General features: G+C 45.4%; 2 protein-coding genes across 3 annotated transcripts; one reads left to right on the plus strand and one right to left on the minus strand.

The window, feature by feature from the left end:
• Window positions 1-4,290: 4,290 nt before the first annotated feature.
• kctd9a (potassium channel tetramerization domain containing 9a) lies at window positions 4,291-12,522 on the minus strand. Of its 2 annotated transcripts, XM_060054865.1 has the most exons (13): window positions 12,135-12,503; window positions 11,681-11,802; window positions 11,532-11,575; window positions 11,304-11,400; window positions 11,159-11,217; window positions 10,920-11,048; window positions 10,716-10,783; window positions 10,525-10,620; window positions 9,841-9,990; window positions 8,460-8,565; window positions 7,887-8,020; window positions 6,084-6,129; window positions 5,816-5,948 (listed from the first exon to the last, which is right to left on the minus strand). In XM_060054865.1, the coding sequence occupies exons 1-12, from the start codon at window positions 12,180-12,182 to the stop codon at window positions 6,106-6,108; spliced, it is 1,077 nt and encodes a 358-aa protein (XP_059910848.1). In that variant the 5' UTR covers window positions 12,183-12,503; the 3' UTR covers window positions 5,816-5,948; window positions 6,084-6,105. The 2 variants fall into 2 exon arrangements, with proteins under 2 accessions (XP_059910847.1, XP_059910848.1); XM_060054864.1 differs by lacking the exon at window positions 6,084-6,129 and having other exon boundaries at window positions 4,291-5,948; window positions 12,135-12,522.
• A 241-nt stretch (window positions 12,523-12,763) lies between these two features.
• Window positions 12,764-15,363, plus strand: ankrd39 (ankyrin repeat domain 39). The gene is made up of 4 exons (XM_060054866.1): window positions 12,764-12,986; window positions 13,113-13,216; window positions 13,950-14,153; window positions 14,868-15,363. The coding sequence occupies exons 1-4, from the start codon at window positions 12,893-12,895 to the stop codon at window positions 15,012-15,014; spliced, it is 549 nt and encodes a 182-aa protein (XP_059910849.1). The 5' UTR covers window positions 12,764-12,892; the 3' UTR covers window positions 15,015-15,363.
• The last annotated feature ends 5,863 nt before the right edge of the window (window positions 15,364-21,226 follow it).

A 21,226-nucleotide genomic window follows, 5' to 3' on the forward strand; every position in this document is an offset into this window, starting at 1 on the left:
GGGAGGGTTCCTTGTCCTTCAAGGCGTCGGGGTTCAGTGTTAGGGACAGAGTTAGGGACAGATGGCTGCGCTGGATTCACGATATACGCTTTGTGATCAAAATGGGTTCGGACATCGGACAAATCGCTTCCCAAAATGTTTCAATGTGCAAACGATTATATAAAATGTATACTCGTGGTGTTTATATAAAATCGTATATAACAAATTCTACCTGGTTGTGTGGCTTTTTCTGCATGTTGTGCATTATGTGATGTTTAATACTGACCATAATGAGTTAACCTATACACATTTACCCTACCCTCGACCTCTACCCTCACCTTGAACCCCCCCTCTACCCTCACCTTGACCCCCCCCTCTACCCTCACCTTGACCCCCCCCCTCTACCCTCACCTTGACCCCCCCCCTCTACCCTCACCTTGACCCCCCCCTCTACCCTCACCTTGAACCCCCCCTCTACCCTCACCCCCCCTCTACCCTCACCTTGACCCCCCCCTCTACCCTCACCTTGACCCCCCCCTCTACCCTCACCTTGACCCCCCCCTCTACCCTCACCTTGACCCCCCCCCCTCTACCCTCACCTTGACCCCCCCCCCTCTACCCTCACCTTGACCCCCCCCCCTCTACCCTCACCTTGACCCCCCCTCTACCCTCACCTTGACCCCCCCCTCTACCCTCACCTTGACCCCCCCTCTACCCTCACCTTGAACCCCCCCCTCTACCCTCACCTTGACCCCCCCCCCTCTACCCTCACCTTGAACCCCCCCCCTCTACCCTCACCTTGACCCCCCCCCTCTACCCTCACCTTGACCCCCCCCCTCTACCCTCACCTTGACCCCCCCCTCTACCCTCACATTAACCCCCCCCCCACCCTAAGACCCCCCCACCTTCACTTCCATTATAAAATGTATTTTAAAAATATATGAAAATAAGGAAGATAAAAAAAAAAACACTTGTACGTGCGATTCCAAGGTAATAAGACCATTTTAAAGTCGAATGGAGTCTTGGGTGAACAATTGTAGGAGATAGGTCCCAACATTTGTGGAGAATATTAAAAAAACAAAGCCTATGAATAACAATGGGTGAGCGCTGCATGTAGCACTCGACTATATTTGCCCACCACAACTCTAATTGCCCCGCCATCTGAGCAGTCCGGATCCAGGCCTGCAACCCCGGCTCCCTGACCAGGTCCCAGCATCTCCCTTCTGTTGGCAATCTTCAAATGAGGTCGCTGGAGCCTGCGTGCCGTGTTCATGCCATGTCTCAGCCTATCAGAGGCGTGTACAGTTCCACTGCATTAGTCTCACATGTCAAGCAGATCAGTTATTCATACTGGCTGCTTGTTGATATCTGTTGGTACACGGTTCAGATGGTTTATTGAAGTCACTGAATAATTGTTTATAACACTTTAGGATGTACGGTTGATTCCCTCGGAGAGGAACCACGGCAAATGCAAGGAGTTACTTAATAAGGGATCCTCCTCGCTAAGAAAAGAGATGCATTTAGTCATAAATGGAGGATCTGTTGTATTTGTCTCCTGTCTTGTTGAACGCAGTCTTCCCTGGATCTCTGGCAGACGTAGAAGATCACTCTACGTCTGCCGGCCTACATATCCTGATGCAGGGATGGCATTTATGCACACCTATGCCTCTGAACTGAAGTTCAGTGCGAATAATAAAGTTAAGACGTCTCGTAAATATACCTCTGATCAGTGATTGAGTAGGTTGAATGTTTAAAACCCAAGAAGGCGCAAACAATCGTTTTTCTGGCTGTTGATATACTAAAACGATTCACAAGTGGATATTAAATAACACACTTTAGTAATCCCAGCGGGAGACGTGGAAGAAAACGGTTCAGCTATCGGCCAAAACAACATTCAACGTTTATCAGTGGGTATGTAGATTCATGAGTTTGTAATGATCCACAAAGTACGACTGTTTCAGAGCACACCGCTTAAAAATGGCCAAACAATGGGGAGCGTTGACAGCTGAGGGATCCCCCGGTAGCGAGAGAACTCTTACTGCGTAATATTGCACCATTTCAACAGCGTTTGTGTTATGGAGTCTTCAGCCTCTCAGACCAGTAGCGCACTGTCCCTGGGGAGAGCACCAGGCCTACCCCAGCAGTGAGCAGACAGCCATGTACTCCTTACAAACACAGAGGGTTTATTGTATGTGTATGTTTGTAATATCATTATTTAGACCTGTTCCTAGCATCAACACGTTGCATATCTGTGTCTGAGACAAGAGCACACACTAAGGCTAAGATCACAGCTGGGTGAGGGGGTGTTGAATTCTCTCTCCAATACGCTGCCTGAAATGAGCTCTCCCTTAAAGGGCTGATGATTACGTTGAGCGTCCTGATATATTTGGGACCAATCCGCAGATTGCTGGGCTTATAAATGAGGTTGACTTTCACTTTGGAGCCAGATGAACTCTTGGCTAAATCGGGCAGATGGAACCAAAGCAACAATTGACTTGACACAAATATAAAGTTGCTTTACATCTGTTATCCATGGGGGGGGGGGGGTCGCCTCTTCAGCGGGCAGGGGCTTCCCAGAACAGAACCATAACTCCACTCTTCAAGACAGTCTCAATTCTATTGAGCACTCTTTCCACAACCTCCACCTACGGCTCAACTCTAAGACAAAATGCATACTTTTCAATCGAAAAAACAACACCTCCAAGCCCCCAAGATCGTTTGCGCTGACAACTCCGAACTGGAATTTGTCAAGTCCTATAAATATCTAGGGCTTTGGCTGGACTCTTCCCTTTCATTCTCCACCCATATTAATAATATTCAGATTAAAGTGAAAGCCAGATTGGCCTTTCTTTTCCGTAACAAAGCATCCTTCACACGCTCTGCTAAATTTACACACTTGTAAAAATGACCATCCTGCCCATCGTTGACTGGTGATACAATCTATAAAATGGCTTCAAAAACAGCGCTACACAAACTGGACGTTCTTCACCATTCAGCTATCCGCTTTGCCACCAATGCTCCCTTTAATACACACCACTGTGAACTTTTCAAACTGGTGGACTGGCCCTCCCTCCAAACCCGTCGACTCCGACATTGGCTTCAGTTTATCTATAAGACACTCCTGGGCAAGACCCCGTCTTACCTTTCCTCCCTTCTCCACCTCTCTAGAAGCACAAGATCATCTGAGCTTATCAAACTCATCAACCCACTCACCAGGACTACCTTCGGCCGAAACTCCGGAAGGAAGGATCACTAGGAGGGGGAGGTGTTTGGTGGCATTAGATTCAAGACACACTCAAACTTACAGCTTTCATATCACAGTCTGCCTTCAAGCAGAAACTTAACTATGTCTTAGTAGACCCCCCCTGCTCCTGTTGATTCCACCGTTTCTCACTTGCATACACCCTTCACACACAATATAACATTGACACATCTTAATTATTATTTATAGTGCATTGGTGTTTTCTATTTTCTTTCTGTACATTTGTATATCCGTTTTATATTTGTCTAAATGAGTCATGCTTGTGTTTTTGTTATTTGTACCTTTTTCCTGGAGGGGCCTCTTGGACCAGATCAATATTGTAAATAAGAAACTGTTCTTAATGTTTTATCTGGAAATATAAAGGTTAAATAAATAAATAAATGCCGCCAACATTTAATTGTTGCCCTGGCTAAAAATACATTTTTTTAAACAAAAGGGGTCTGGAGTGATACATTTAACAAACTTGTTTTATTTATTGCCATGAATGTAAAAGTTATGGTCTTTACGAGTTGAACAATTCAACTAATAGTAGATGCATTTGACATTGTTGAGGGAAATTATAGCCCCCCTTACATTTACATTCAAGGCAGCGAGCTCAAACACTTTTATCAAAAGCGGCTTACAATCAGTGCATTTGTCAGAAGAAAGAGAAACAATGTATCGCTGTCGGTACAGTAAGGATGTTCATAGAGCCATGTGCAAGACGCCTTATTATGTCGCCAATCAACACCATAGGCCGGTTCTTTAAGAGTCCACATTTGGACCTACCTTGTCAAGGACACACCGGGGAGCTTATGCAGAAGGCTTTCTGTCTCAACTTGTTGAGTACATGGAGATCTTATTTGCCCGAGCCCTTTATATACACACACACACACACACACACACACACACACACACACACACACACACACACACACACACACACACACACACACACACACACACACACAAAATGGGGAACACAGCCATCAGGTCTAAATTCACCATGAAGTACAATGAGTTAATTCAAAATGTACACAATAAAGTAAAATAAAGTCACACATTTCAAATCCTTTTTGTAACCGTTTATTTATTTTTTTCCCACTTAACAGTCATTCATGGAAATCTCTATTTCCATAGTCAAGTGAAATGCTTATAGACATGGTGCTTATATGACCCGTCTTCTGCAAACCCCCGTGCCTCCATCTTCAACCCGGCACCATGTATGAAAATAAATATTGCAGCCTCTGATTCTACGCCCTCGCTGAGATATTAAGTCTGATTGCCTCGTCGATCACTCCCACAGGCAGAGTACCTCATGGTGAACACAGTGAATAATATTGCATCTGAAAAGCTTATAGCCAGAAGATTAAAAAGAGATAGAATAAAAGAAAAGTCGCTCTTTAAATTGTGCACAGAGATGCTTTCCAGCAGCGACTGAATGGACGTTGCTAAAACGTCTGACCCCTCTGTGGGGCTTTGGAAGAACCGGACCCTTTACAACATGAGAAGACGTATGCTTGCTTTTTTTTGGTGTCACATGTCAAGATATGATAGAATTATTTGTGCAAAGCGCAAGTCAAACGAGTACATGATATGCAGCTTTACATGTAGAACATTGTAACAATAACTAAAACATTAACACAACGGTGACATGACGAAAAATGAAGAGAAACCGTTCCCTAGAACATTGGAATCATCATAATTGACATACAATGGTTTAAAGTCCCAACCCCAGGTAAGTGCATGTGATACAGCCGGTCCCCCCCAGGACCCTGGAGGTAGGTCAGGTAGAGAGGTGGGCCACATCTTAAATTATTCAAAAAAGATAAAGATTCATATTGCATACCAACGTTGAGCTGGGAAGTATTTCTGCAGCATATTTTTAACCCAAGATAGCAGCCCGTTCAGCCTCTCTTTACGTCCTATTTAATATATAATATAGTATATAATATGGCTTTGGATCACATATATCTGGCCACTGACAAAGTATGGCTGTAGTATGTTTCCAGCTTACCCCCTTCCATCCCTAAACGCCGGCCTACAATCCGTTCATATATGGAGAGTCCATCGCAATGTTTTCTTAACCACAACAGGAAATTACTTTTAAGATTTTCATATTTAGGACAAACTGATATATTTTCCTGAACTTACTCAGGAATTACAGACGCATGTTGATGTCTAACAAAGCAGTCGGAATCAGGGACAACGTGTGCGTTGACCCCGAGATGACCTTGAGATGACATGTGATCACTAAGATGGAGACCTTACGGATTGTAGGAATACGTTTGTTAGAAGTTTGACGACACACCGGAGCCTCCGGTCATGTGTGGCTCCCAGTAAAATGTCAAGTACGGTATAAGTAATGAACAACACCCCTCACATGGTCTCCAGACGCACAGAACCACACGAGACATTACATTGATTCCTTGACAAGCACGAATATAGAGCTGAACTTTTAAAATAACAATAACAGGAAACAAAACTAGAACATTTATACACATAGAACCCTGGGTAAACTGTAGTGCAAGGTGTTTAAAGATAAACTTAAGAGAGCTGGATGCATGGAGGCCCGCGTGGTACCTCCTGTATTCCAGGGAGGGAGGGAGAATCATCTGACGCTCTGGGACATGTGCAGAGGAGTGAGCATCTCTTCGAAGATGGCTCCTTTCACGTTGGACCCTCGGAGGTTGGCTTCTTGGAGATCGCAGCCCGACAGGTCACAGTTCTGTCCAGAGATCAGGACATTTATATCAATGTTAAGTGGACTGCATTCATATCGCACTTTTCTAACCAGTTGCTACTCAAACTGCTTTACATATTGCCTCACAATACATTCCCCAATTCATACACCCATTCTTACCAATCACACAGCGACGGCTGCATCAGCCATGCAAGGCCACAGCCAGCTATAAAAAATAAAAATCAAGTCTATGAAGAGGTCTGGCTGTCAGGACTACATTCGGAAAGCTTTTCCATTGCAAGATCATTAAGATCCATTTACTAGAGTAGGAACAAGGGGACATTTTCATTCTATACGAGTTTCATATTAACTGACTGCATTCCAGACGTTAGTCAGACACACATCTCTCAGTTGGACCATTGGTGTTTCCAAGAATACAACAAAAACTGAGAGTCCATTTTATTTATTGGTTTATTTCAGTTTAAAGTGGCAAAGACTTCCGTTTAGTCCAGTCTTTGGCATCCCCATCGACGATAAGAGGTAATGGTTCCCAATTCCCATAGATCCCAACAGTTTCACCACAGACACCCAGTTCATTCATAAAATGGTAAAAAGCAATGTATGCTGTTTCCGCTTTTGAGACAGCATTGAACTAAATGGACGGTATATATTAACCATAAGGGAACAAACAACTTTGGTTGAGAAGAAAGTTTTTTCCACTCATTTTTCCACACACACACACACACACACACACACACACACACACACACACACACACACACACACACACACACACACACACACACACACAATGTTTCAAGAGACTGGTTTTCTTTACCAAGTAGCCTGTTTAACAGCCCTCTACAGTCTGACAGACCCTCTGGCAGGCCGTTCACACAACAGAGGAGTGTTTGAGGCCCCGTCCACACGTAACTGATTTTTTTGGTGAAAACGGATAAGGCTTTGCGTGTGGGACGAGTGTCCAGACGGATCAGCGTTTTTGGTGCCCGAAAACTCACTTTTCTGAAACCAGGTCCCAGGGTGGATAGGTTAAAAACAGACCTATGCGTTCTCGTGTTAGGATTCGTGTGGACGCCTGAAATGCAAACGATGACGTCATCGCCCCCCAGCATCATTTTTTGATTTGTATTATTTTTGTAGATTTAAATACAGCCCCTTGGTCAATTTAATTACTAACTGTACATTAGTACAGTACATACACGTTTTTCTGCTTAATCTAAAAGGTTAAACAACTGCTATCTCCTCCTCGACGGAATGTTTGTATACAGCGCGCAGGCAGGATGCGCGCAGGCTTGATGCGCCCCCACTTCCTTTTGTGGAGAATCAGCGCCTTGTATATATACTACAGCGTTACTACAGCGTTACTACAGCGTTTCTACAGCGCGATGCGTTTTCGCAATGAGTCCATCTTTATGGAGATACTCCTGTAAGCTACAAAGGAAAACGGAGGGGAAAAGATAGTTATCGCCCGTGTGGACGGGGCCTGAAGCGACATGTGTGAATGGGCTGCTGAACTCCCAGCTCTGGCCAGCAGAGGCGCTGCCGACTATGGACTAAACACTCACACTTTCAGGTCCCATCTTGGGAAAAGTTGAGTAAATGTTCCAAAATATTTGAGACATGTTTATAGCTTGATTTAAAGCATGACTGGGAGGTCCCCTGTTGGTGAGGTGTTATGACGCCGAAGTCCCCTGTTGGATAGCTAGGCAAGTGCACGCACGCACGCACGCACGCACGCACGCACATGCACGCACATGCACGCACACGCACGACGATGGGATTAGGAAATGGGATTAGGGTTGCGATTGCATAATGGGTGGGACGTGATTCGCTCGTGCGTGAATTCAATATTACATTTATAATTTAACTGTTTTGCTCCACTGTACACACTACTCCCATCTCTAGTGTACACAATGTTCTAGGGAGACATCCGTTGTCAGGACGATCGCCTTTGCTTCTCACCTCCAAGTCTGTTCCGGCCAGAGTGGCGCCCCGCAGGTTGCAGTTCTTCAGCTTGGCGTTCTTCAGGGTGGCCACGCGCAGGTTGATGCCCGTCATCTGGCTGCCCTCCATGTCGACCCCCTTCAGGTTAGCACCTGAAGACAGGTTCAAGAGGAGCGGTCTAATCAGCACTGAAGACAGGCAGCACAGCGAGGTCCTCCAAAAACATCACAACAGTGAGTGTTCAATAAACGCACACCGAACGTTTGAGACAAGCACATTGAACATTGGAGACAATGACACTGAACATTGGAGACAAGCACACCGAACACTGGAGAAAAAGCACACTGAACGCTGGAGACAAGCACACCAAACGTTGGAGACAAGCACACCAAACGTTGGAGACAAGCACACCAAACGTTGGAGACAAGCACACCAAACGTTGGAGACAAGCACACCAAACGTTGGAGACAAGCACACTGAACACTGGAGACAAGCACACTGAACGTTGGAGACAAGCACAGGCAGATATTCCCCTTGATACGAATCCTTAATGATGGGTAAAGGGGGCACGCCGCAGTCTCAGGTTCTTACCCTCCAAATTGGCCTTCAGACCCGATGGATCCTCAAAGTTGCAGCCCCGGAGAGAAGCCCCCTCTGCGTTGGAGCAGAGCATCTTCACCCCTTGTAGATTACCACTCTTCAGAAGAAGAGATACAAAGAGCAATATCCGTTTAATTAAAAGAGCAACAGAAACTACTGCACGATTATGCCCTAAGAAATGATTTCTATACGTTGGAGAACATGTAATTAGGCTGGTCTAATAATTTTGCCAGCCACCATTCTAGCGCACTTAACGGTCATGTTATTCCTTTAACATCTTAGTACCGAGTTGTCAGGGTTTAGAATTAGATTCTTGTGAAAAAGGCGTATGGATTCAGTATTTATTTGTTGTGCATTAATTGCAACCTTTCTGGGTTAGCTAAATGCAGATGCTAATTATCCAGATTTAGATTAAAATACAATTAGTAGTGTAGTGTCTAGGGATGAGACAGAATATTTGATTATTCATTCCCGAGGTTCAAAGTCGATTTTTAACATTTGGACCGTTAACATTTTTTCCCGTTCAAATAAACAAGAATTAACAGATGGAACTAATGTTGGACAGGTGTCCAAAGGCATTATCCCGCTTATACCATGGTCACTTGCCATAGAAAATAAAAGAAGACCATTCATTTATAGGGGGATTATTTGTTTATCAACAAGGCGGGTGTGCACGCAGAATTATCACCATGAGGAAATTTTTTGACCGGTTGCCATGGATATCTCCGTGTTAACTAGCGATGTCGTCAGCTTACTGGTACATTAAACTGTAATCAGAAAACGCGGTTATATGCTAGACCATATAGCATCACTGGTATTAAGGTTGGGACGAATTTCAAATTATAAATACGTACTCTTGATGTTGAAAGTATAGACCGTCGCGATTCAGCCTTTATACCACAGATACGATATAGGGACTACAGCATATAACCGCGTTTTCGGATTACAGTTAAATGCATTTTTCACAATTTACCAGCTCTCGTTTTGAGGGCTGAACAGAAAATTTGACTGGAACTACTTAGCAGGTAGTTGTATTTTTGAGTTTAAGATATTAAGTGATTTCTTGCCGATGATCCATGGCTGCCTTTGTGAATGTCGGCACACATCGAATAATCGATTATTCGTTCACACACCACCCACCGACTATTCGACCATGAAAAAATGGAGTTATTCACATCCCTAGCAGTGTCTAGAATATGAAGAACTGCTCCTTCATGGCTGAGGGTAGAAATTCGATATGGAACCATTTTTGTGACGATAGAAATTTCCATCAGTGAATAGACATCATGAATTGAATGCCAAATTAATCTTGAACAATAAGCCAATATGATTGACAGAGATAATGTTGAGGACCATCAGGTCTCTAGCTCACGTCCAGGTTGGCCCCAGAGAGGTCCGCCCGCTCCAGGTTGGAGCAGCAGAGGTTGGCCTGGGTCAGGTTGCAGCGGCTCAGGTTGGCCATCTTGAAGTTGATGTAGCGCAGATCCAGCCGAGAGAGGTCCGCCCCGCTAAAGTTAAGACCCTGAATGAGTGTGTGCAGGGGGGGTCAGAGGATCAGACTATAGCTCTACAGCGTTACAGTGAACCAAACAACACCATAACTTTACCTCTACACTGATACAGTGAACACATTTAGGGCATTTAGCAGACGCTTTTATCCAAAGCGACTTACAATAAGTACACAATAACTTTAGCTCTACAGTGATACAGGGAACCCCATTACTTTAGCTCCACAGTGATACAGGGAACACCATTACTTTAGCTCTACAGTGATACAGGGAACACCATTACTTTAGCTCTACAGTGATACAGGGAACACCATTACTTTAACTCTACAGTGATACAGGGAACACCATTACTTTAACTCTACAGTGATACAGGGAACACCATTCCTTTAGCTCTACAGTGATCACCATTACTTTAGCTCTACAGTGATACAGTGAACACCATTCCTTTAGCTCTACAGTGATACAGTGAACATAAAAACGTTAGCTCTACAGTGATGCAGTGAACCAAAGAACAGGCTGAACCAGTGTGACCTCCCATCGGTCCGTACCTGACATCGGAGCTCAGACTTGGTGGGCGTGGCCAGTAGAAAACGAACAAACTCCTTGCGGGAGATGGGAGAGTGGTCATCTGGGGGCTGTGTGTTCTGGAAACAAGAGTCAAGTTTACTGCAATGAAAATCCATTCCAAACAATGTGGAAAGAAATGGAGTTTCTACACATGATTCAGGACTTTAGTCACCTTTAAAGCTGCTTCCAGCTGGTCGCCTAGCTGCTCAATCCCAAAGAAGCGAGCCTCCTCCAGCACACCTTGAGAACCAATCAGACAGGACTTAGCTTCTCCAGTATCATCCTCCATCACACACTCAAATCAATAAAAACCCAAACCAAACATACTTTTGTGAATATGAAATGTAAAGACTTGTGGGGCCAAACAACATTTTACCGCGGATATTAACTCCTTCGTTGATAATGAGCTGTCCATGTCGCAGGTAGTTGAGGATGGGCTCAAAGTACTCAGGGCTGCGGTCGATCAGGTAGGCTCCATGCTCATCCTGCCTGTTTCCCCACACACCTGAGGCAGAGATACAGACAAGCTGGGGTGACACGCATCAGGGTTCACCTCATGACATGAAGGAAGACATGGTAAGTTACTGGTCAAAGTTGATCCAAAGATGGACTTACATTTGTCTCGGAACATGTGGGCAAGCATACTCTCTGGCTCCTTAGAAACCAGGGTGCTTCTGTAACAACAGAGGGGTACCATTTAATCCATTGATGAACAACAACTCATGAAAGGGTAAGGGTTTACCCATACATAGGCTCATACCGCGTGGTGGTGAACAGGCGACCCCCGATGTTCAGCGTCAGCCAATCAGAAGGGGCTCCAGGCTTGACCGACACGGCGTTGACCTCATCCTGAGGGTCTGAGAGGTTGACGTTAACACAATGAATACGAACGGACACGGCAGATAGGAAGAAAGTCTGGATTCTTATAAATGACCCAGCAGTTATACGCTACCCAGTTGGAGTAGGAAGAGGTTATTAAAACACTCACCAACAAACGAGTCTCCCTCCGAGACGTACAGCACGTCGTCATCTCTGGGTGGGGAACATTTAACAGAAAATTGAGCCAATGCATGCTTCTGTTAGAAAGGTAGTATAGATACTTTTATAATAGATAGTGAACATTTCATTATAGATTACCTGATCAGAGAGATGTCATCAATCAGACCTCCTTTGCCGTTGAACAAACTGGAAGCTCGGATCCCTAACTTATTGCTCGCTGCGGACAGAAGGTCTGACAGGGTCCCGTACACTGCTACAACCTAGAACAACAAGTTTAAACCATTTTAACAGCCACGGGAAACATCTGAACCAAAATGAAGGTTTCCTGGAATATATATATAGAGACAATCCTGAATAACCGGGTCCAGGTCAGCGTCATTGTCTCAAGACCCCTGGTCACTTTAACCTGCAGCCATTTACATGCTTCGACCTACAGATCCTTCTTAACAACACAAGGTGCACTACTTCGACATATATCATGAAACAGATATGATGATAGATGTTATGAAGATCATGGTCCAGGGGCATGGACTGGCCTCCAGGCTGAGGCCAGCCCATGATGAGCTATCTGTCCATGAGGCACTTCACCCACCTTCCCATTCTTGGACGTCCCGTTAACAAACAGAGTGACTCTTCTCATCCTTCAGGGTCTTCTTCAGAGTCGAGGATAACGACTCTGTAAGACAACAACACCGCCAAGCGAGCTGGATAACTATCTCTCCCTAACAGGCTGGATAACTAGTTATCCGGAAAAGCTGTATAACTATCTCTCCCTGCGAGCTGACTAACTATCTCTCCCTGACGAGCTGACAAACTATCTATCCCTGTCTAGCTGGATAACTATCTATCCCTGACTAGATTGTTAACTACCTCTCCTTGACTCGCTGGCCTGCCAGCTAGTTTAAATGAGCTAAACATCGACTAATGACGGGCGGAGGTTCGCTCGTTTCATCCTTCAGGGTCCGTCGTGGATCAGGTTGTCTGTGCGGAGCCAGAGAGCAAAGGCTTCATATCGTGGAAAGATAATGTTGGTGTACATATATTAAGAAATTCAGACTGCCCTTCCTTTAAACTAACCGATTTTTTTTTACTGATTTTTAACTAAATTAATTGTCTTGTTACAAATTGACTGATGGTTAAAGACGTGCGTAGCAAGACAGAAGGTGCGGGAGCTGCGAATTAAAGAACAGTAGAAGAAGAAACACGGAAGTGAACCAGTAAACAACAGGATATTCAGTGATTGGCCCCTAAACCTGCCCTAAACACTAGTAGTATATTTATATATAGAGAGAGAGAATCTTACATGGGTGTTCCTCTCTGTTAGTAAAACCTTTTCTTTGAAAGTCCCTCATGGCGTGTGACCAAGAGCACAGTTCATGCTGCACCCATCCATGTTCTGCACCGAGTGTTTATCAAACCTTGGATGAGATGGACTTTGAAAGAGGTTAGAAGGCAAGCAGTCAGAATACCAAGTTCCTAACCCAGGCAAAAATATGTCGGACTACTAGTTAAGACAAACTGAATTTATCTAATTAGGACATAACTAGGTAAACTGTTTTTTTATGTACAGGTATCTGGTGTGCTGCAATGGACGGTGACATGGACAGGGTGAAATCCCTGATAAAGACGGGTGTTGACCCCAACCTGAGGGACTCCTCCAGATACACCGCTCTGGTGAGGATGCCCAGGGCCTCTACGAATTCTCTTTTTTGCATAGGAAATTTATTTTCCTAACGAGATGTCCCGGAAGTACTTGGAGGAAAGGTGGTTTGAAAAAAAAGATAATGGATACCAATTCGAGAAACATATCATTTGAATCGAAATTAACTCATTTATTGGTCGTTATTAAGCACACAATATACACCGTAAGAAAATAAAATGCCGACTTCAGATTTAAGAAAGACTACTGGGGGCAGTTAATTTCAACATCAACATAAGTTGAGCCTATTTTCTTTCACATGTGAATTGGGATTCAAGTGGCCCAAAATATTTCCGTTGGCCAAGTCCGACCTACGTGATTATCACTATTGGTGACAAACTGATTGAAAGCAATACGACAAGAACTCATCGATCGAAAGAGCGCTTGTTGTAGTCCAACTTCGGAAAACTGTAGTTCCACACTAGAGGTCAGCAATACTCGCCGTCTGACGTTGGTTGGGAAAAGTGGAGCCGAATTCATTTAAAACAATGCTATCTTTTCCTATGTTCGAAAGGAGGCACCTTTTCATATCTCCTTGACCCGATGACGTTTTTCACAAAGGTTAAGGAAAGGGGGCATATAGGTTAGGTGATTTGACTATTCATAGAGGCCCCCACTCTACTCTGTGCACCAAAGAGACCCCTTCCCTCTATACTATGAACAACTTGTGTATATGAATCTCAAGCTCTGCGTCACCCTGTGCTCCAGCACTACGCCAGTCGCAGCGGGCGCCTTGATGTGTGCGCCTTCCTCCTCCAAAGCGGCGCCTGCACGTCTCCCCAGACGCCAGGGGGCGCCACACCGCTCCACCGTGCAGCTTACTGCGGTCACCTGGACGTGGTGGGGCTCCTGCTCCGCCACGGGGCAGACCCGCGGCTCTGTGACGACGACGGAGCGTCCCCGCTACACAAGGTGATGCCGGCCCGCCTGGGGGTGGTTTGTGGGGCCGACTGTGTAGTCAGTCGGGGGTTTCAATCCGAGCAGAAAGGGGTTGGGGGAAGGCAGTCTATAGACCAGACCCCGATCTGCCCATTGCGGTGCCGATGCGTTCCGACATGGGCAATTGGCCATCGACTCGCATCCACTGTGTACGTAGAAGGAGACCAGCCACTGACCACAAACCTTACGTTCCCACACTGAGCTAGTCCATTGGATTGGGAGGGTTGAAGCAACACAAACTCCATAGTTCATCTGATAATCATTGATCGATGAATCAGTAAAGAACATCAAATAAATAACTACTTTGATATTTTCACATTTGGGGTTTCGAGATGAACTAATATAATGCTAATGTAGATTTCCACAGTTTGTTTCCTCACAGTAGAGTCAACGTCTTGGCCCAAGAGTACATTGCTGTAGTAGATTCATACCCTGTCCACGTCATGGGCTATAACTGGCATCAAAGATAACATAACATGGCATCAAAGATAACATAACATTTTTTAAGTATTTTGGACCTGGTTTCAAAGGCCGTAGTTTCAGCTAAACATGGACGTTATTGTAGAATCTTCGCCTCAACAGAACAAGTGATTGACTCATATTTCCGTTGACGCCACATGAATAAATCGGTGAGCCTTTTAATATAATTTAAGCCTCTAATTAGTCTGTGTGTTGATGTGTGTGCAGGCAGCCGAGCGCGGCCACACGGACGTGTGTGAGCTGCTCCTCCAGCACTTCCCCGCACTCCGTAGCCTTGCCAACAAGAAGTTCCAGCTACCTCACCAGGTGGCCCTCGACGGCCCCCTGCAGGGGCTCCTGAGACCCCCGTCATGACCCCCTCTGCGCTGACCACTGGCCCCAGGGGGTCAGGCGTTGAACTAGAACCGAGCACAGAAGGGATGACCGGGGAAGAAGCAGGCGTCCACGGCCCTGCTTGTGCTGGACTGTGATGGTGGTCCTGGAGCGAAACAGGATTCCTGACAAACTGCTGCTATAAGACCCGTTAAACAATTGTATTTATTGAAAGTTGTTTCCATTGTGTTATCCTTTAATTCCACCCAGTAATTTAGTGGTTATTTTAATTAAATGACATACCTAGAAACCGACCAGTGTGTAAGTAGTAAATCGTCGTCAAGTCTCATTGTTGGAAGGCGTAAAGTGTAAAAATAAAACCAATGTAAAGCAGTGCATGATTGAGGCCTGGTTTAATTTTGTATAAATTATAGGCTATTTTCAATAAGGCGAGTTGAAGGAAGGACAGCTCAACCCTTCCTGTTCATCCTCAGTTCTGCAGAAAAATTACACAATTACATAGGTCCAACCAGGTCCAAAATACAATTACATTAGACAATTACAGGGCCCGGTGTTCAATTATTCTTATTATAATTTATTTATTTACCTCCTTTGAGAAGCGGTGTGAGTCTTACATGGGTGTTCCTCTCTGTTAGTAAAACCTTTTCTTTGAAAGTCCCTCATGGCTATTTCCCATGAGACATCATTGTGGACTGGTATGCAATAGGAAAATTTCCTTTGTTCCAAATTGCTTGATATTGTACATCACGTCTAAAATACCAGGGATAGCTCTACACAGTACATGATCAGAGTAATGCATCATTAATTCTTGACTCCGAGCAGCCCTTTCACTCATCAGAAGGGGGAGCTATCGTTCCAACCTTGGCTCTGGTTCCAGTGGCTGGCCCACTGTAATTGGAACTGTGTGTTTTACCAATTGACGATGTGCACGAAGCTGGCGGCTCTCCGGTTGACCTCGTGCCGCTTTTCTGTTGAATATAACTTGTTAGAAATGAGCAAGGTAAAAATAATTCTGCCACTACATTGAGGCTAAGAAAATGGCAGCTTGTTCCTCAAAATAAGCTACACTTTAATGTCGATGTCCGAATTAATACTAGCCTATCTCAATCACCAACTCTAAGAACAATATTTGTCTTTCTAATGTTGATGTTGAAGTCCTGAAGGATCTGACATTGGGGAGATTAAGTGGTCACATTGGGTTTGTTTCACATTTTCTGCGAAGGCCTCGGCTAAATAAGTAATGTATTCTACCATCTGGGTTTGTGGAGGATCATAACCGCCTATCAGGTCACCCGCATTTTAACAAAGTTGTCTGGACACAGTCTATTGATTTGCTTTTTATTTGGTTCTGGTCTTTTTTAATCATTGTTTAAGCCTCAGCCCGTTTTGTAAGTGTCCACTGACAACGGGATTGATCTCAAAGCGTTCCGTTGCAGCAGGCATCCAAACTCATAGGTTCAGCGCTTTTTCTTTAATAAACGTGATCAGGATTGTGCGTCTTGGCTGATTCACAACAGATGCGTCATTTGTGTTTTTTTTTTAAAGAAATGTGTTCAAGGGACTGCAGCACGTCGTTGTTTCTGAAAGGACTAAAACGAGAGGAAGAACTTATAAAACAGTCACTGAAAACCAAGTAAATGCGGGGTTCCCCTCCGTATTCCCCCCGTCTTTTGCCCTCCTTCCTTCTTTCTCCTTTGTTCATGCCATTTACCAGACAGAGTCCATGAACGAAAGGAGAAAAAAGGCAGCAAGCAGGCAGCACACTGCAGACTAGAGACTTTCATTGGGTCCGATGGTGGGTGGCGTTTCCATTGCAACCTTCCAACCACATCCAGTGCCGTGACTGGAGGGGGGCCAGCCACATCTGGAGCTCATTGCAGCTGACGCCACACTGAGGAGGAGATGGGGTAGGGTGGGCTTGTGTTTGGGGCACACGGTTTGGGGGTGGGTGGGTTTCTATGTCAGTTTGGAGAACCAGGCCAAGCTAGCTGTTTACACTCGTTTGACAAGCACCTCCTTCCACCAACACATGGAGTTGTTTGTTGAATGGTCTTTCTCTCTATGCCCCTACATTAATGATATTGAAACCTTTCACATTATGAGACCCACAAGCCTGAATGAGAACATTGTTGCTTGTCATTTGTTTTCAGAAAGGATGCTATTTAATTTCTATTGGATAGCGATTTTGATCCCATCGGGGCGACATCGATTGATCCTCTGCCAAAGTAAAATAATCAAAGTCGAAGTGATTTGCTGGGAGTTCAGCGTGCTAATGAAAGCCCTGTGTGGTGGAGCCTATAGCAGAATACGGTTCAAAGGCCTCACTGGAGCGTTGATAGGGTTTCATAAGCGGGCTTCAGACGCGGTCGCCTCCACTACGTGTTGGGGGGGAATGAGCTCAGGAGAAAAGCAGAAGAGAACTAGACATCTTCTCTCTCCATTCTCCTTGCACCATTGAAGATGAGTTGAGTTGGTCCAGACCTTCATGTTTCAGATGAAACCACGTTCTTCTCAATGTGTTATTGAAGGATTTCAGGACTCTGGGTTTTAAGGCTCCGCTGAAATGAGGAATTTGGATTGCTGCTCTGTTTGCTGAGGTTTATTTGGAAAGCAATGAAACTTCCTGGCCCTGAAACCCACTTCCACCATAATGAGCCCGAGTTGAACCAGGACTGATGTTGTTCCCTCAAATAGAAGGGGGTTTGAGCAACCCATCAGAGCCGGACCTGGAGCAGCAGCAGGCTGTGTTCAGGGGGGCCGGTGCTGTCAGGTTCCCCTGCGTGGCTGTAGTCTCCAGAGTGATGGAGACAGGAAGTCTTCCTGTCCTCACACACACATCATACCAGTGTTACGTTTCAGCTGTTTACTATACACATGTTTTCTTCTTCCTCGTTCCTTCCAAACACAACATGTGTTTCAATATTTCCATTCTAGGTTCATGTAATTGGGGCCTTCATTTCTACTCCGCCAAGTTCATTCAATGCTTTTTCTTTAGGGAATCAGTTTCTTTTTGGAGGTACGATATCTTGAAGAGATTTTTGTGGTAGACAGACCCTGTACACTGTCATCTTTGACACACACACACACACACACACACACACACACACACACACACACACACACACACACACACACACACACACACACACACACACACACACACACACACACACACACACACACACACACGTCACACACACACACACACACGCTTAATTTGCTTGGTCCATCTTCTTTGATTAGGCAGCGACGGGGAAATTAGGTACAGGCCAGAGAACAGACCAGCAGGCATTAGGTGATCCAGACAGTATAGGGCAATCCCCAAGTACCTCATCTAGATTGGGGAGGAGTGGGGTGTGGGAGGGAGGGTCATGACTGATTGTGTGTGTGTGTGTGTGTGTGTGTGTGTGTGCGTGTGCGTGTGTGTGCGTGTGTGTGCAAGGTTGGGAGAAGAGTCCATAATGAGATCTAACACAAGCTAGTGAACGTCTGTCTCTTTCTAATTGAATGGCGGTCTGCGTCCACTTCAAAGGCGGGCGTGTTGTGTGATAACCGAGGTGATGCTGAAACATTGGAGCAGCAGCGGAGACATCATGGGGGGAGGGTCTGCAGTGTGTCTTCTTTTCTAACAACCAGCCCAGCAAAGACCCTCACACATGGTGAGCCGATCTCCCCAGTAAGCCCAGAACCCAGGAGGAACCCTCCATCATGAACCAATCCTATCCTGTATCGTCAAGAGTAAGCAATACAACTGTTCCCAAAGCACCTACTAGATGTTGACCTAGAGAGATTTTCAATGGAAAGATTACCGACAAGAGGGTTCTGTATCAGTCTTGCATATGGACCGAATTATTACGGATAGCTGGGATACATTGTATTTTTTTTGCCAGATCCTAAATGCCTGGAATTCATTTTTCATTCATTCCTGTAGAGGATGTGGTAACTTCCTGAGTTCAAAAGAGCAATACCTAAAAGCAGTGGCCAGGTACATATTACCCCCCCCATGTCACCTATATAACAGATATCATATATATTTAACTAGGCTATTAAAACACTATCCCTCTCTCTTTCCCTCTCTCTTTCACTCTATCTCTGTCACCCTCTCTGCCTTTCCATCTCTCTCTCTCTTGCACTCTCTTTCTATCTCTCTCACTCCCTGGGTGGGTATTTTTGTATGTGCATGTGCTATAGAAAAATAGAAAGAAAAGTTAAACAGGAAATGTGTGTGGTCATAGTTTAGTTAAACTCCTCAACAACATTTCTCAGCACGAGGGCTTGAAACCCCCCTGTCCGCTTACTTTATGCTCCGTCCAAACACACATCTGTTATTATTTTTCATGGCTCTCGCCGTGCGTCCACTCCGCAGAGTATTTACGCTGGGAAAAGAATGTTTGTTTAGCTTCCTGAATGGTACAGTTTAACGCTCCGCAGGCCCGGGGCGAGATGCATGGGGTAGCAGCCCGCTTTATATTGATTATGGAGATGCAATCTCTTCGAGAGCATGGTCGGACCAAACAACGCAGAACCTCCGGCGCTCTCCATCCCCACTGGCCCAGTGATGAGGCTGTTAATACAAAGTATTACATATCTAGGTCGCTCCATGCATAAGTGCAACAGCATCAGCTAAGTATGTGCTGTTTACTATTTAGATGTTTAGCAGATGCTTTCATCCGAAGCCGCTTACAGTGAATTAGGACACTTCATCACGGAGGAGCAGCTCCATCTGACAAATCAAAAATCATTAACTAGAAATCAAGAAATCAAGAAGTCTCTGTCATTTCAGATCCACTGCTTTTGAATGCTTCTGTGCTGTAAGCTAACCTGCTGAATTTAGCATACCCTGTATATTATAACACACTAATAAACCTCTGGTTTATAGAACTCTGCATTAAAGTTGCCAGTTGGGGAGCTTTAGAATAAGGGTGGAGCACTTTTTAAATGAACCAGACTACACTACGTGTGTACGCATTTAGCGCATGTAGCAACAAGAATTCCCCTTTCAAGTCTACATACCATATGAAGCGGTTTACTCTGATTGGATCACGGGTCCACATGGGTCGGCCAGTCAGGTGGCTGAGATATCAGAGGGCCTACCAAGGCCTCATGTTGACTATCTGAAAGAAAGCCAACACAGTGCATCAAATAACTGAAACTATCTTTCTGTTTATGCTGGATGATATTATGAATGGATACTGTAAGAGCTCCACTTTTGTCCTTTGGTGATTGTATTTTTGATTGTAGAATACCAATAGAATTTGATTATGGTTCATTATTGTACATAAATGTAACATAGAAATATCATTTAAAAATGACATGATATAATTGTGGAAACACATAAGTGAGAGAAAGCAACACACTTTATTTTTCTTCATTCTTGTATTTTGCCTTAGTTTGTTCCCCACACATGAACTAGGTGTGCTCTACATGTGCAGACAAGATGCTGTCTGTATGTTCTTGTTGAGCCCCTCCCCCTCTCCCCCCCTCCTCATTTACATCAGATTCCACACTCTGTAGGACGTTATCCAGCAACATGGGAGAAGTGGCTGCATGACAATAGCCAAGCAGAGGTACAACAAAACCCCAGCCTCCCATCCAGAAGGAAGGAGGCTTCAGGGCTAAAACAATGGAGCAGGCGTGGCCATCCCCCCAAACCACCGTGTCCCGTCGCCCCCCCGGAACCAAACCTCCCCACAAAGGGAGCGACGGAAACCAAAACAAACGGCCGCCGTCACCCGGTGTGAGGGACGAGGCCGGACGCCCGCCCCTCGGTGTAACGGGCCGTGGCGACGACGTCGGATCCCCAGGCCTCGCCGGAGACGCGGCGTCCGTCTGTCAGCAGGTGGAGCGCCAGACACACAGCTCCATTCATACCGCATTCCCGCCCTCCACTCCGAGGGCCGCGTCAGCCCCCTCACGGGACGCCCGCTGTGGAGCAGCACGGCTGGGCGGACACACGCACACAAAAACACACAATAATTCATTGAATTTATATAGCGCTTTTCTAGACACTCAAAGACGCTTACAGTGAAGGGGGGACCTCACTAACCACCACCAGTGTGTAGCACCCACTTGGGTGATGCACGGCAGCCAATCGGCGCCAGAACGCTCAGCACACACCAGCTTGAGGTGGAGAGCGAGGGAATTAATGAGTCAGCCAATGATACAGGAGGATGATTAGGGGCCAGAGTGAATGAGCCTGGTTGGGCCAGTGAGCCACAATGACAAACCCAATC

This window comes from Gadus macrocephalus, chromosome 6 (assembly GCF_031168955.1).
Source record: "Gadus macrocephalus chromosome 6, ASM3116895v1".
NCBI classification, from domain to species: Eukaryota; Metazoa; Chordata; class Actinopteri; order Gadiformes; family Gadidae; genus Gadus; species Gadus macrocephalus.